Raw genomic sequence first — 16,256 nt, 5'->3', positions numbered from 1 at the left:
ACTTAGTCATGTTTCCCACATCACATTCACCTGAAGTTGATTTTTCTAACCTAACTGAATGACTTTACATTTACCAACTATTAACTTTGGCCCAAAGTCTTATCCTATTTAGATTTTTGCATGCTGATTATAACTACCTGATCTCACCTTTGTGTAATCTGTGATAAGTATTACCACCTGCACCTCTAACAATGCTTTGATAAAAAAGACAATTTGCACAGAACCAAGTCCTGAACTCTATAACACACCACTGAAGAGCTCCTTCCAAGTTTACTGACCTATTAGAGACTAGATTTGAGACAAGTCTTTCAATTAGTTCTTTCCATCTGGATGGCACAATTTTTTTTTTTTTTTTTTTTTAGGTTTTTGGCAAGGCAAATGGAGTTAAGTGGATTGCTCAAGGCCACACAGCTAGGTAATTATTAAGTGTCTGAGGCCATATTTGAACTCAGGTACTCCAGACTCCAGGGCTGTGCTCTATTCATTGCTCCACCTAGCTGCCCATGTATAATCTTCTAAAGCTCATTATCTAGCTCTCTAGATATTTATCTATCCTTTCCACAAGAACCATCTAAGAGATCTTCAAATGCTTTCCTAAAATCAAGATAAGTTAAACCTACAACTTTCCTGTGAATTACCAGTTTAGTCACTCCATCAATTAATTAAATAAGATTAGCTAAGAATTATCTATTCTTGAAGAAAACATAATGGCTGTCATTACCATTTCAATCAATAAGCAATCAATTCCTTCAATGACTATTATTAAGGATTTAAATGAAAATACAAAGTCAATTTAGGTTCCTTAAGAGCAGCCCAATACTCTTACTCTCTTCTTACTGCCAGGTCCCTAGTAGCCAAATTTCCTTGTCCTTGGCAATGAAAACAGAAGCAAGTAAAAAGTGGTCTTCTCATGGTTACTGCCCTAGAGCTGTGTGTGGCCTTGGGCAAGCCACTTAACCCCATAGCCTTGCAAAAACCTAAAAAAAAAAAAAAACAAAACCCCAACCAAAAACAACCAACCCCCCCCAAACAAACCCAATTACTGCCACCCTATCTACTCTACTCTTATTTCCAATCTTTATGCTTTTGTCAGTACTGATTGTGCAAATGAAGTCAAATTATCAATTCACAATTCATGTAAGCATTTATTTATAGCCTCCACACTAGCTACTTCATTTGCATTGACTTTCCAAGTACTAGTTCTTTAGTCAAGCCCCCCACCTCTCACCCCATGTTACCTCTGCCCTGGATTAACTCATTTATTTTACTGTGCTTAAAAAAAATTTGGAAAAGTTTTTCTTTCCCAAAACACAAATTAATGCTACCCATTTTAGAAAATAAAAATAGTCCTGTGTGGATAAATTTTTATATTATTCCAAAGCAGAAAAGAACATAGTTGAACCTGTCTAAGTTTTTACTTACAATTATATAAAAACCTACAAATAATTTTTTAGAATTATACTTCAATGCCATATTCAGAATATTTTCCTCTTCCACAGAACAAATTTTGTCCAAACTCTTTAGGTCTAAGAAGATCATCTTACATTGTGATTGGTTTCCACTGTATGTGTTAAATTTAATGTCCATTACAATGGAAGCAACTGGGTTATTTTCCTTTGTTTATTCTGCTGCTAAGCAGAAATAGCTGAACTAAGTGAGGCTAGAGGATTCCCACTCAAAATTTTTTCATGTAAGTAGCTATGACTTCTTCCACCCTGAGTAAGAGTCAATCTTCTTTCCAGTTTTTTACTTGAACCATGTTAACTGAAAACACTGCTAATTAGTTTCTTGTGCAACACCTCATTTGTTGGCTTGCTGAAACCTCATGCAAGCTCAGGCCTTATCTTGCTTATATTGACTTCAGCATTTTTCTACAAAGAATATTACCAGATTAGACTTCTGTCTTGGAACTCATCAAGGTAATGCTACCTCTTAAAGCTGGCTTTTCCCCTAAGATTATTCCTAAACAAAAAATCTGAAAATTTCTTCTTAAAAAAAAGAAATTCTTACTTCTTACCACATGTATGACTAAGAGCTCCATACTTCTGAGATGACAATTTATCTCATGTCATGAGACATAATATCTCAAATTTATCTTTATTAAAAATGTTTTACATTATATCATTCTCATTTGAGTCAGAAAACATCTCAATGTGGTAGGTATTATACAAATCATTATTACCACTTTATAAACAGTGATGCCATGGTCCCTCAGGTAGGGGGACAGCTAAAAACCTGATTTCTGTCTCCATCTGACAAACAGATCCATCCATGTAAAGTCTGACTCATCCATTCATCATCTTCATTTATTGTTCCTAATAACATGGATATAGGAATTTGGAGAGGGGAAGAGAATCTTTTAAAATATTTTTTAAAATTTAAATTCCCCCAAGATGTTGTCTTTAAACCAGACATATTTACAAAATGCTATAAACTACATAGAAAACTCATTTTCTGGTCACAATAAAAATAATCAAGAATAAATAAGAATGCAAATTCAATAAAAATAAACTTACATCTATGTAGAATTTTAAATTTATAAGTCACTTCACAGAAATCAATGGACCTCAAAACAACCCCTATTTTTACTGACCAATTTTGCAGAGGAGAAAAATGAGATTCAGGGAATTTAAGTAGTTTGCCTAAGTCACAGAGTCAGTGAGTGCAGCACAGTTAAGACCTAAACCCAGGTTTTGATTTGAAAAATGTGCTCTTTATATTAACTTCCACAAAAAATTCTCAGGAAGACTGTCTCTTACAGCAGGGTGACCAGATTACTATATGTTTTGAGGTATAATTAATGAAATGCAATATAAAATATGTTTGTTTACAATCTTTAGGTATATCCAAGCACTGACCTTTTCAGCCTTTTGGTGAAAGACAGAGGACATATCAAGTAAGGTGCTTCGTTCATCCAGTGCTGCAGCAAAAGCCTTCCACTCTTGCTCCAGTTGATTGGCAATCTGCTTAATCTGCTGAGAAGCATAATGGCCAGACTCTACCAAGCGATTTGCTACTGACATGATGCGGTTTATGTTGACATACACATTCTACAGAAGTGGGGAAAAATAGGATCCATTAGAATAGGACAAACAAAAGACACTTCTTTCTAAGAAAGCCAGATGCCCCCCCCATCCAAAGTACTCATCCAAGTATCAGATGTATAACATGAGAATCACCTGGTATACATTATTTTCTGTCTGATTTTCCACAAAATATTGCCATTAATTTCTATATTTAAAACTGTAAAATTAAAAATCAGCTGAGCTGAAAGCCATAATTGTTAAGCAGACAGCAATCATACACACATATGTGCATATATAAATATAATATTACTCACTCTTTGGCCTTGAGTACTGAACACTGTCCAGATGGCAAGCCTACTGACAAGTAGTCCCACAGAGCTGAAGAAAACTGATGTTTCAGATTCTAACGAAAACCCAGAGACTGAAAATCTTTACTTAGCAACCAAAGGCTATTTGTTGTCACATAGGCCCTCCATTCTGGGCAAGCCTAAGAAGTTTCATGGGGAGGGAGAGTATATATTCTGATAAAAAGTACTCTATATTATCCTGATATATAAATTTGAAAAGAAAAAAATTTAAAAATTCTATTTGTTTTCTAATTTTGTTTATTGTTAGAATTTCTGTTTTTGGGTTCAACTGAGTTTATTGTCAGAATGTGAGAAAAACTGGGGAGGGTACAAATAAAAAAAGAGCAAAGGTTCATAACCCTGTTTTTGAGACAGGGCCTCTGGCAGTCTGGTGAAGCTGATAAATGTATATTACAAATACATAGGATCTACAAAGAAAACAAATTATGTTAAAATATACTTATTTAAAAATTCCTAGACATCCTTTTTAAGAGTACAGATAAGAACCTTTGATTATAAATTTTTAAAAATTAAGAAAAAAATTAACGCTAATTTTCTTCTGATGAAACAAGATGCCTATTCAACATGGAATACAAGAATATCTGAAGAATTAAAAATGAAGGTGATCCAAGGGCAATGTAGAGAAGCATGGTAGAATACAACATATTTCCAAAGATAACTTACTTGCAAGAGGTAGACTAGAAGATTTCATCTTGACTGATTGAATGCAAGTGACACGTGACTACAGTTGTGTGTTGCTTTTGTCTTTGGATCCCCAGTATTAGCACCATGCTTTGTACACAACAGGCGAATGATAAATGTTTGATAAATTGAGAATATATCCAACAACACATGATCAAAAAAGGAGGGTCTAGTCACGTGATAAGAGTGAAGGAAAACTATATGAAGAAGAAGCCAGTAGAAGAAGCAAGGAATGATAGAAAACCAAGGAAAATCTTTCAAGGAGGATTCATGAATGACCATGGACAAGAATCACATGGGATAAAGAAGGGTTCCAATCTGCAGATGCAGAAGGGAAAACCTATACTGGTAGAGATCAGGAATATAATCAAGTATTTAAGTACATTTAATTTTTTAATAGTTTGCATATCTGAACTAGACATATATTTAGAAAAGCATTGGGAACCACTCAATCTATTAATGTTATTAATTCTGAATGTAAGGTAAATAAATATATGCCACCTGTGATCTAGTCCTATTACTATTAAAATTCAATAAAGCAAATTTCTAAATAAAAAGTCTTACAAGTACTTTCTAATGGCACTCTCTGTTTATTTTGCATTCTTTAAGTCAAGAGATAATAAAACTGTAAAATACCTTATACTTCTGTCAAAGGGCATGTCTAGCAGGTGTTTTTCAAAAGTACAGAAACATTTCTAGAATTTATAATAATATAACTGTTTGGGTCAACCCACTTTATGTATTTGCTGGGTCCCATTGCTCATATTGACCTCTTCCTCTGCTTAATTTTGTTAAAAGGGTAGTGGGGGCGGGTCCCCAAACAAGAGTGAGTCTTTCTAAACTTACATGTGAGATGTTTCTTTCCCAGTCACTCAATTTAGCAGCTTATATATTTTATTTTCCTTTGATTTTCTAAAAAAATAAAAATTGATTTGAAGAGGGAGAATGAGGCAAGAGTTTTTTTTTTTTAATTAAGAATGAACAGCATTCCTAAAGCTATCAGTGTTTGACAGATGAAATGTACCTCCTGGGATTAGCTAAGGTAAAAACATTTCTAGAAAAGTCAAGAATGAGTTAGCATAATAGCAAGATGTTTTTCTAAGCTACAAAGACTGAATGTTCCAAAATTTTTATCTCAACTCTCATTATCCAAGGACTGATGACCATTCTCGTTCAAATTTAGTGACATATTGTTTCTTTGTCTCTAACAGAATGAACTCACATTCCAGAGTTGGCCAAGTCTAGATAATCTAGGGGCATTACCAGATGAATTGGATAATATCCTTCCCTTAAATCCAGTCTATTGGCATTTCTTGCCCCCTTAATACTAGCTCAGTCTCCTGAAGTTACAGGGTGGGGGGGGGGGGGAGTAGGGAAGCATTTACTCATGTGTATTTTAATTCATACTAGGTTTTATAATTAACATAAATGTAGGTAAATTGAGGGCACTGACATCTTGGGATGCATTTCAACTATAATAAAGTTCAATAAGCAACCTTACCCTTTCCCTTCAAGGCTTATATTTACATAGATATTTAGAACAGAAAACCTTTCTTTTCAAACATTTCAGGAAATGCATTCTTTCAAACAGTTCAAAAGATAAGAGTAAAGGAGTAAAGTTAAAGAGAATACAGAGAGAATAATAATACTTATAATATTTGGGGGATCACTAATTTACCAGCATAGGTTTATATGAATAATATAACATAATATAATATAATATGATATGATATAAATAGGAAGATCTGAATTCTTGATAAAATACACATATATATTTACACATGTGTGAATAGAATATATAGGGCATTTTTCTTTACTCTGCCTCTCCAATTTAAGCTTTAATATAGCATTCTCACATCATTTGCTAATACTATCTTAATACTTTAATGAGATGCTCATACAAATAACTAATACTGGGAATAATTTTTTCTGCTTTTGCACAATACATAGAATCTAAGGCATAAAAGTTAATTTGCTATTGCCAAGTCACTTAGCTGTACTAATCATGATGGGATCAAATTTAGTTTGTAGATGTTATACTAAGACATAGGAAAAGAAAAGAGAGAACTGTTCTTGGTTCTTCTGCAGATTATTTATTTTGCTAAAGTTCAAAAGGCAAATGAGTGCTTAAATGGTAAAAGATCCTGGATAAAATATTGACAGCCACTAGTTCAGTACTGCATTTCTCAGTTTCCAAATGATATAGCCTTTCTGAGGCACTATCTAATTCTGTTTTATATAAATATTAATAGAGTTCCTAAATACCTCAGTCCTGAATGATTCATAGAGATGATCATACCTATTCATTTTCTCCTTCCCTGACTTAAATCAAAGATAATACTCAACAAGAAATAATATTACTTCTTAGCTCTAAAACCTTCACTAGCTCCTCAATTTAGTGGTGTCAAATTCAAATAGAAACAGGGACCACCAAACTGTACATAACGATCCCAGTGGACCACATATTGATTTAAAAAAAAGTACATATTAACATAATCCATATTCTATTTTATTTTGATTTATTTTACCAAATATTTCCTGATTACATTTTAATCTGGTTCCCTGAATATATAACACTTCTCATTTAGTGGATAGTACTGGATGTGTGGTCAGGAGACCTGGATTCAAATTCTACCTCAAACTGTAGGCAAATCACTCAAAACTGTTCAAAGACCTCCATCTCACAATCTATAAAATGGAAAAAGAAGAGCAAAAGGAAGAACAATTCTTAAACCCATGCTAGTTGTGTGATTCTCCTAGAAGCTAAGTAGACAGAATATAAGAAAAAACCCCATCATTTTCACTTTCCTATTTTACAATCCCTGACAAAAATAAAATGCCAAAGAAAAGCATGACATTTCTTTTGCATACTATTTATTTGAATCCAATGGTGTCTTTCATTATATTGGAAAGAGGCATGGCCAAGTGAAGAACTGATGGAAAGAGGGCCTCAGAGACCTACAGGCAGGTCAAATAAGCCTAAGAGGGAAACAAGTTGAATGCATATATTTATGGCAGCTGAACATAGGATAAGATGATAAGCAGCCCTAGGCTACCTGTCAGCTCATCCTTTCTTGCCTTGGGCAGAATTTCTGGAAAGCCTCAGACAAAGAGGGAACCCCAACTATGTGTATAGTTTGAAAATAAAATCAGAAAGAGACTGGAGGAGAGCTACTCTCTTCCATGATAAGAGGTATAAACATTTTGCCAGAGCAGCTACAATGAATAGAGGCTCAATATGCTATTCAATACTGGAACAGGGACAGTGCTTATTCTTTTCTGTCCTATAGGAGCTCCCTTTGAGATAATTCAAATATGAAGACCAGGATTTATGAAAGGGGCAAACCACTAACAATCCTGCTTCTCTGGCAAGGGCTGGTATAGCTAGACTCAGGCCTGTCGAGTTCCAGAGCAGCAGGGACATTGAGGGAATGAAATGCTCTGAATTATAAGGGCTTTCTCTTAGCCCTAACATCAGAAATTACTGACTGCAAAACTCCAAGACAAACATTTTAAATATGACATTGCTTTCTTCTTCTTCCTCATTTTAATTATTTCCTAGTAAATAATGAATGGTGTTCAATTCCATCCCTTGGAATAAGAAAGACTGGACAGGACATTTTAATCAAATTTAATCAATTTCATTTATCCTAGACATTTAATCAATCGTAGAACCAGGCAACTTTTAGGATGTGGATCCAGAATGGACTCCATTCTTTCATAAACTTTTTCCTCTGTACCATTACAGACTGATCCACCTTCAGCTCCACTGTTCAGTCCTATGTGTGTCCTCAAATGGTGCTTTTCCTGAGATGAGATGTCCTTTTGCCTTCTGAAGGGCAGTGTGTCAAATCACTGATATTTTCTATCTATCTTACTACAAAAAGAATTAATTCATATGCAACCTGTGAAGGAGGATCATTGCATTTAGGAGAGGAAAAACATATTAGTCCTTGACTCATATATTCCTTTCATCTATAGACTCAATTCTTCACCCTCACACCATAAATCCTGACCTATTTTTTCTTGGGGGGGGGGGGTGGCTTTGCAAGGCAAAGGGGTTAAGTGACTTGCTCAAGGTCACACAGCTAAGTAAAAATTATGTGTCTCAGGCTGAATTTGAACTCAGGTCCTTCTGACTTCAGGGACAGTATTCACTGCACCACTTAGCTGCCCCAAATCTTGACCTATCTTTAAAAATGAAGAAAGTCTCCCATCTTTAATGGGTACTGGCTGTCAGATCTTTGAAAATAGGATAATCAAGCCTAAGTCTAACTTTTCAAAATTCCAGATGATTCGTTACAATAACTCTGTGGATAAACACTCACAGAGAGCTTAAGTCAGTCTCAGGCAACAAGTTTTATAGTAAAAGAAGAAACTTCATACTCAGGACCTGTCATATAAAAAAAGGAAGCAAAATAAAGGAAGCAAATATCTCTTTGCCTTAGAACATAGGATAATAGGTTTAGAGGTGAAAGAATCTAAGAGGTCATCTAGTCCCATCCTCTCATTTTATAGACTAAGAAACTGAGGCCCAAAGAGATTAAGCGATTTGCCTAAAATGATGTAGGTGGGAATGTGAACAGGTCCTCATCTTTCAGATCCAGATCCTCAAATATGACTTTCTATCTTGGGGCTTTTGCAATGGCTTTCTCTCAAGCCTGAAATGCATTTTTTCCTTATTTCCATCTCTGGGAATTTCTAATTTTTTTCAAGACACTGCTCAAGAATCACCTGATATATGAAATCCTTCATGACCCACAAAGATGGCAGAACTTTCCTTCCTAGAATACTTTGTAATTAGTTTGTATATATTCAGTATATGCATACATTTATATACCTTTACTCCATTGGAAAAATTAGTTCCTAAAGGGCAGAATCTGTCCTACTTTAGTCCTTATATTCCCAGATCTTAATTATATAAACCTAAGTCTGCATATAGTAGGTGTTTAATAATTTTTTTCTGATTTATCTTTTACTTCCCTCCCTGTCCTTTTCCCCCCAAAAGAAATCTGAACAGATAATTTGAGACCTAGCCTTCATTTTACATGGAAAGTTAAGAAATGAATGCCAGCTGGCATTTGTAACACAATTTCAGCCTTCTGCTAATTTTGCATATTCTTTATTCTATCCAAACTCTAGTCATTTCAGCCAACTAAAATGTAAATAGGATGTCACCAAAGGCCATATATTCATATTGCTTCAATTCCCTGCTTCAAGACAGGTATTGGAAGACTGGCCTCAATGTGACTAATTTTTCTACTTGTAGAAGGAAATTTCTCTAACATTAAATATATTTCTTGTTATAATCATCCCTAAGAAATACCTATGGAAAACTTCCAGCAGTTTAGGTGTGCCCAGAAATGACCATATCCTCCTTCAAAAGTAGTTTCAAGTCTAATATACCTAACTGTAGGGTTATTTCTGAAAGGCCATTCATGGTTTTTAGTGATTCAAAACTTTGATGATCATACAAATATTCTCCAGGTTCAAAATGCCTTCTTGCCCAAGTGAGTATTGCTAATGTAAGATGAATTTTTGGATGAAGGGTTATCAAAAGGCTCTTGACTAGAATTTATTTCTATGAGTGATAGCACAATAGTCAATCTATTAGATTAACAAATCACTCTAATTAAGACTAATTAACCTGTAGGTCTAGGAATATTTTCTTTTTTTAAAAATAATTTGATATTTTTATTTCATTGGTGTCCTTTATTCTTATATATTTTATTATGTTTATTTATTCCTATATATTTTATTGCATTCATTTAAAGGCATTCTGAGGAGTACATGGGCTTCACCAGACTAATATTCATGGATGGAGCCAGAGATCTGGCCTTCTTCAGTTTCAGGATAATTCCATTGTCCTCTCTGAGGATTCACAAGCATCATTGTAAAAAAGGTCGTATCAGTAAGCTCCACCCCTTGGTAGCCAAGATGATTCAAGATATTGAACAGAAAACTGGAATAGAATCCTTCAGTTCAGGTTTAAAGGAATTCAAATTTTCAGGAGTCTTCCCCCCTCAGGTGACTATGTGTTGGATATGATTGACACCACAATGGTTTGGCTCACATCTCAATATCATCTGCCAGGCATAATATATGTTTATATAAATCTCTGTGTGCTTTATAGATCATTACAATGCTTCTCTGCAGGTTTCCATGTGTTCCTTAGGAACTGACCATTCTCAGATGGAATATCTTCAGTTTTAATATTAGTTTGCTATTTTTCTTTTTCCTTTTTTTTAATCTGAAAGGATCTACTTAGTTTAACTGGAAGTGTGAAGAAATAAGCCATATTTAGGAAAAGACTGTTACATTCAAAAAATTAATTCTAAAGATGCTATTATAGAACATTTCTTCTATTGAGTTGCCTGGAGACAGTTCTGTTTAAGTGCCTCCTGAAAGCACAATATTCTTTCTCACAGTTCAGTACCACACTAAGAGTAAAAAAAGCTATCCTGAGATCTTACCATACAATTCATGGCAAAGTGATTGTGCTGCGTTTGAAGTTCCATAGCATGTGGATGACTTGTTCCAATCTCAGTGTAGCTATTTAAGAACAGACCTTTGTTGTGTGTGATCCAGTCAAACATCTAGCAGAAAGAAAAAAAACCCAACTCAATATCATGCTGCAAAACACAATGGCATTATATTCAGGTGTAGTGGCATTAAGCTAATATGAATGACCTACAATTCTCACACAGTGGAGTATTTGGTTTCACAGTATAAAATTCTACTGAGAAAACACATCATAAAAAGTCAACAGCAGTATAAGTCAATAGCTAAGAGCTACACATCAGAGAAGTTATGAGGAGAGGGGAATGATAAAGATTAGCTAATCTAATCTCCATAATCTGCAGAGGATAAAACTGAAATCAAGATTAATTTAATTAGCTGTTAAAGGTCACACACAAGGATAGGTCTAGAACACAGAATTAACCTAATGTTCTTCCCAATAAACCCCTTCTCAACTTCACCTCATTATTCCTGAGATAAAGTAACCCAATAATAAAGAATTTGTAGTTTCTGAATGGTTTCAGTACTTGGCTAAATTATTGGAATTAGACAGCCTTACAAGAGGAATTTTGGAAACAAAGTGTGATTTCTAGGGGAGCTCCACCCAGACACTCCAGAGAAAGAGCTGTCAATTACAAAGGAAGGATCATGATGCTCAAAGGAACAGGTATGGGGACTGGAAAATGAATATCAATTAACAGTTGGTCAGACTGGAACCACAGGCCCAGAGTTGTCAATCTGTTTTTCCCATACACAGAGGAGGAAGTCATCATTTAAAAAAAAAAGATACAAACATTAAATATTTTTAAAACACTACTGTATATCATGTGGTCTACATCACTTACAAATAAATGCTTTGTTTCACAGATGTAGATTTTATTTTTCTCCAGACTACAAAATATTCCTTCATCCATGAAGAAATTTCAATGAACACAAATTAAGAGTGACTAACTCAACCCATGTTTGGGGCTCGCAACACATTTCTATAAATAAATGCTCTATTTTCACATATCATTGCAGTTGAATTAGCAAGTAAATGCCTAGGGTTGGCTTTCACACAACTGTTTTGTCTAAAATATAAGAATAAAACATGACACTGTGAATATTTATTTTCTATATTACTCAGACAACCATTTTTAAAAGATTTATTAATTCTAGTAACGGTATCCTTCTGTTAGAAAACTTAATAATGTCCTATCACCACTTATGAGGATATTAGTCATTAGTAGTAAACATATTTAATTGCTTTCAGGGATATAGTTCTACAAATAATCCATTCACGTAATTAAAACAGTACAATTGTCTTACCCCACATGAAAATTTCTAAGGTCTTTTTTTTCCCTAGGCAATGGGGTTGAGTGGCTTGCCCAAGGCCACACAGCTAGGTAATTATTAAGTGTCTGAGACCGGATTTGAACCCAGGTACTCCTGACTCCAGGGCCGGTGCTTTATCCACTACACCACCTAGCCACCCCTAAGGTCTTTTCATAATAGTTTGAATTAAATAAAAAAATAGTAAAATGATATTCCCTAAATAGAAACTTACTGGATTTTTAGCAAATGGAACTAGTACAGACTAGCACTGCCTAGTTTTTTTTCTGCCTCTCATTTCACTAAATCAGTTAAACTAAAACTTAAGTATGAGGAACCAGGGCACTGGTCCCTCCCTCTCTCCATTTCACATTTTAGGTATCTCTTCTTTTACCTTTTCAGCATCTTGTTCAAACAGCCTCAGCTGAAAGCACTGATCCAGTTTTAGCTTCCTCACATGCCACATCTGATGCAGATGCTGCCGTGTTGAGTGCAGTCGATCCAACATGGTGGACACTTTGGGTAAGAGATTCTGCAAGTCCGCATTTCCTGACCCAGAGTTCTTTTTGGGAAAACTATCACTGCTCTGTATCCGCTGTAATAGCTTCTGCCCCTCCAAATCCAAGTCCTCTATAGGGGCCTTGATCACTTTCTTCTTCAGCTGAGAATGTTCCTCAATCATATTCCGAGCCCCCTCTAAATCCTGAGGCAGCTCCTTCTTTGCTAGGATGTCCTGAAGTTCCTCCAGTCTAGATAACATGTGAGTTGCATTGCTAATGTAGTCTTCAAAAGCCACTCTGATTTCTATCCATTCTTCATGGTTGTATTCCAGACAGCCTTCAAATTCAGGTGTTAGCTGAGAAGGATCAACCACTTTGGTAAGGCCTTCTAAAGAGACCATATTTGTCTTAATGGGGGGGAAAAAAAGCTTGTATGAGAAAACATGTAATTCACATTTGTGTATTATAATTTTGGTGCTATTTTTAATGCTCTGTCATGGATTTTACAACTTTGAGAAAGTAATTTATTTACAAGACAAAAAAAACCAAAACACATACCTTGGTTCCTTCCCCATAAAAATAAAAGCAGCATGGTCAGCAAGAGTGTGAATTCATAAAAGCATCACATAAATGTTTAGAGAGAACATTCCATTTGTAGAACCTGACATATTTTGAATGGAGCCAGATCAAAAATCAATTAGTTTCCTTCTGAGAAATACTGACATTAACTGATTGAAGGCTATTTAACCATGACATGAGTTCCCAAAATATAAACCTGAGGTAGATGCCACAAAATTTCACCTTCATTGCTTCTTGACCTTTGGTCTTCCTCCTTTATAAACTATCCCATTATAACCACCTCTCTCCCTACAGAAGAATATGGCAATTATAATGGAAAAGTGAAAAGAAACCTAGCTCTAGAGAGGATGGCTAGAAAATTTAACATTTATGAACCTATAGAACTATGTGTAATATCATTTAATATCACTGGAATTCAGTTTCCTCATTTGTAACAGGAGAGGGTTGTAATGGCATTTGTAGGTCTAAAACCCTATAAAAAAATCTCCCATTTTAAACTCTTTGAAAGTTACTTTTGGCCTATGGACTAACAAACTTCATAGTTTGCTCCGATTTTCTCTACTCTATAGAGGATGAGGCACGAACAGCTCAAGACAACAATACAATATGCTGAAACTAGAAAATAATAACATATCCAGGGATAGAAATGATTAGCTTAGCATAATGCTTGTCACACAGAGGGTACTATATAAATATTTATTCCCTTCCCCTTTTACAAAGTCAAAAGCTGAACAATCTGCTTCCTTTTTTTTTGCAAGGTAATAGGGTTAAGTGACTTGCCCAAGGTCACAAAGGTAAGTAAATATTTTTTAATTTTAAATTTATTTATTTTCATATTGTAGTAACAAGTCTTGTTATAAAAGTAACCATAATCCCTCTATCCCCCACAAAGATAGAGAAACCCCCAGAAAAAATATAGTGAGAGGAAAAAAAAAGTATTCAGATACTATTAACTAGGGGGCGGCTAGGTGGCACAGTGGATAAAGCACCGGCTCTGGAGTTAGGAGTATCTGGGTTCAAATCCAGTCTCAGACACTTAATAATGACCTAGCTGTGTGGCCTTGGGCAAGCCACTTAACCCCACTGCCTAGCAAAAACTTAAAAAAAAACCCAACAAACAGATACCATTAACTCTATTTCTGGGCTGGATCACATTCTTCATCATAAGTCCACTATACAATTTGTTTCAATATTTGTTCCCCAAGGTTGTTATTGATTAGGTAAGAGAGTATTATGTGTCTGAGGACAAATTTGGCCAATGCTTTATCCACTGTGCCACCTAGTTGTCATTCTATTTCCCTTTAAATAAGTGAGTAAGTTGACTAGGTGCACGGACAGAGAGTTAAACTGGGGGGGGGGGCAAGGTAGAGAACTTGGGTCAACTTGATTCTGCCCCTCCATGTTTGCATGACTTTGGGTAGTCTACTTTATTCTCATTGAGCCTCTTCAATTGTAAAAGGAGTGAGGTTAACCTAAATGACCTCTAAACTCCTTTCCAGCTCTAAATCTATGATCCTTAATGGCCATATGCTTTAACAATCTGTCCTCTATTCTAATTAGATGAAATATAAAGAAAGCTTTAGTTGATTATTTCTCAAGTAATTAATAAATCTATGATCTTAATCTAATTGTAAAACAGAATTGATTTTTTCTGTTTTACAGAAGAGGTGTTTGGAGGGAAAAGAAAAGGAAAAAGCAGACAAGTCATAAAACAGCACAACTAAATGAAACTAATAAATTAGTATATATGTAAACTGGTGAAGTATACTAACATACATACATAAATTAGTTCATCCAGGATATAAAAATAGTTTGAGAAGAGGTCATTCTGATCCTGTTCCTGACTCTGTTCTTACCTCCAAATGCCAAGAAACAAGACTTAGCATCAATTTGTTAGTTAAAGCTCAGCACCAGAGAAAAGATCCAGATACTGAAGCATTTTCCTAAACCAGCATTTGTGCCTGCAAAGTTGCTGCAGGTTAAGTCCCATCCCTAAGGAGTCAGATTCATTTTCACTGACTTAATAACTCCCTAAAGGCAAAATCCTGGAGGCAATCACCTGCACAATTCATCTTAGGAGAGACAATATACAAATAGAGTGAAGGAAAAACTGGTGAAGGAGACTTCAGAAGTCTAGAGACAGACTCAGTAGAATACTCCCTGGTTTTGCATGAATTACACTGCCATTTTCCTCTTTCAGTTTTCCAGTTGAAGGCAATACATATAACAAAATGTACCTGCTTTGAGGTATCTAATTTTTTTTCATGAGAAATACTATGTTAGAATCTTGTAAAATTTCATTTAATGTTGATTTTTTCTTTGAATGATAAGAAGCATAAGCCACAAACAAGATGGTAATAGAGCTGAGTAATTTTATCTTTTTTCCATCTAAGCTGCATATTACAAGATGATAGATCAATATAAGAGAAACAAACTGAGGAAGTGGGGAAAAGTTGAACAGAAATGCTCCAACAGTTATACATAACCCTTATTTGGACAAAACTTTGGGTTAAAATTGTTCAAAGAAAAAAAATCTACCCAGAAAAAAAACAATAAAGCTTATACAAGCAATCGAGTTTTGTTAAAAACTCACAGAGAAGAATAGAATTCTTTATTCCCATTATCACCTCATTAAACTGCCTCACAGGGTTTTAATATCTTATAGATGTGAGGAGATGAAAATAGGGTAGAAAAAAGAAAAATTTTTCAATTTAGTACTAGTATTCACTGCACTGTTTAAGTCGATCTCGGCTAAATCAATTAAGATTATGTCAAAATTTAAGAAGATGCCTCTGGTCTTCAGTTCAATATCATTAAAGGAACATTCTCCTCTTCATCTCCATCACTTCCCCCAACTACCTCTTTTTTATGTGTGTGAGAAGGACTCCTAATTAAAGTAACTAAACACCATAGACTACAACCCTCCTTGTCATTCACTTTGGGTTAGTCTTGGGAGATGCATTATTTTGGGGGGGGGGGTAGGGGGATGGTTGTGAGGCAATAAGTATCAAGTGGTTGAGGCCAGATTTTCACTCAGTTCCTCCTGATTCCAGGATTGGTGCTCTATCACAGCATTATTTTTTCATTTTTAACAGCAAGGAAACTTAAATCACTGTGTTCCTTTTTTACACTATGTAGAATGCAAAAATTCAGTCAAATTAATTAAAAGACAAAATCCTTTTTTTTCCTGTTAAATATTGCATATTATTTGATTCACAGAATGGTCATACCATCCCTCCCTTCACCCCCATTTCTCACTCCTTTTTCCCAAT

General features: G+C 35.0%; 1 protein-coding gene across 5 annotated transcripts in view; it reads right to left on the bottom strand.

Moving 5' to 3' along the window:
* The window catches only part of TRIO (trio Rho guanine nucleotide exchange factor), a 600,806-nt gene that overhangs the window by 272,525 nt on the left and 312,025 nt on the right, over nucleotides 1-16,256 (bottom strand). For 3 of the 5 annotated variants that reach the window (XM_074199601.1, XM_074199603.1, XM_074199604.1), the window contains exons 4-6: nucleotides 12,300-12,812; nucleotides 10,549-10,671; nucleotides 2,859-3,050 (exon numbers count right to left, since the gene is read on the bottom strand). The exons of the other annotated variants lie outside the window; for them this stretch is intronic. In XM_074199601.1, coding sequence (XP_074055702.1) covers nucleotides 2,859-3,050; nucleotides 10,549-10,671; nucleotides 12,300-12,812 — 828 coding nt within the window. The remainder of the gene's footprint in view (nucleotides 1-2,858; nucleotides 3,051-10,548; nucleotides 10,672-12,299; nucleotides 12,813-16,256) is intronic. 5 annotated transcript variants of the gene reach the window in all.

Source organism: Macrotis lagotis, chromosome X, assembly GCF_037893015.1.
Source record: "Macrotis lagotis isolate mMagLag1 chromosome X, bilby.v1.9.chrom.fasta, whole genome shotgun sequence".
Lineage (NCBI taxonomy): Eukaryota > Metazoa > Chordata > Mammalia > Peramelemorphia > Peramelidae > Macrotis > Macrotis lagotis.
Note: the sequence above shows the minus strand (reverse complement) of the source record. Positions and strands in the feature narration are given on the sequence as shown.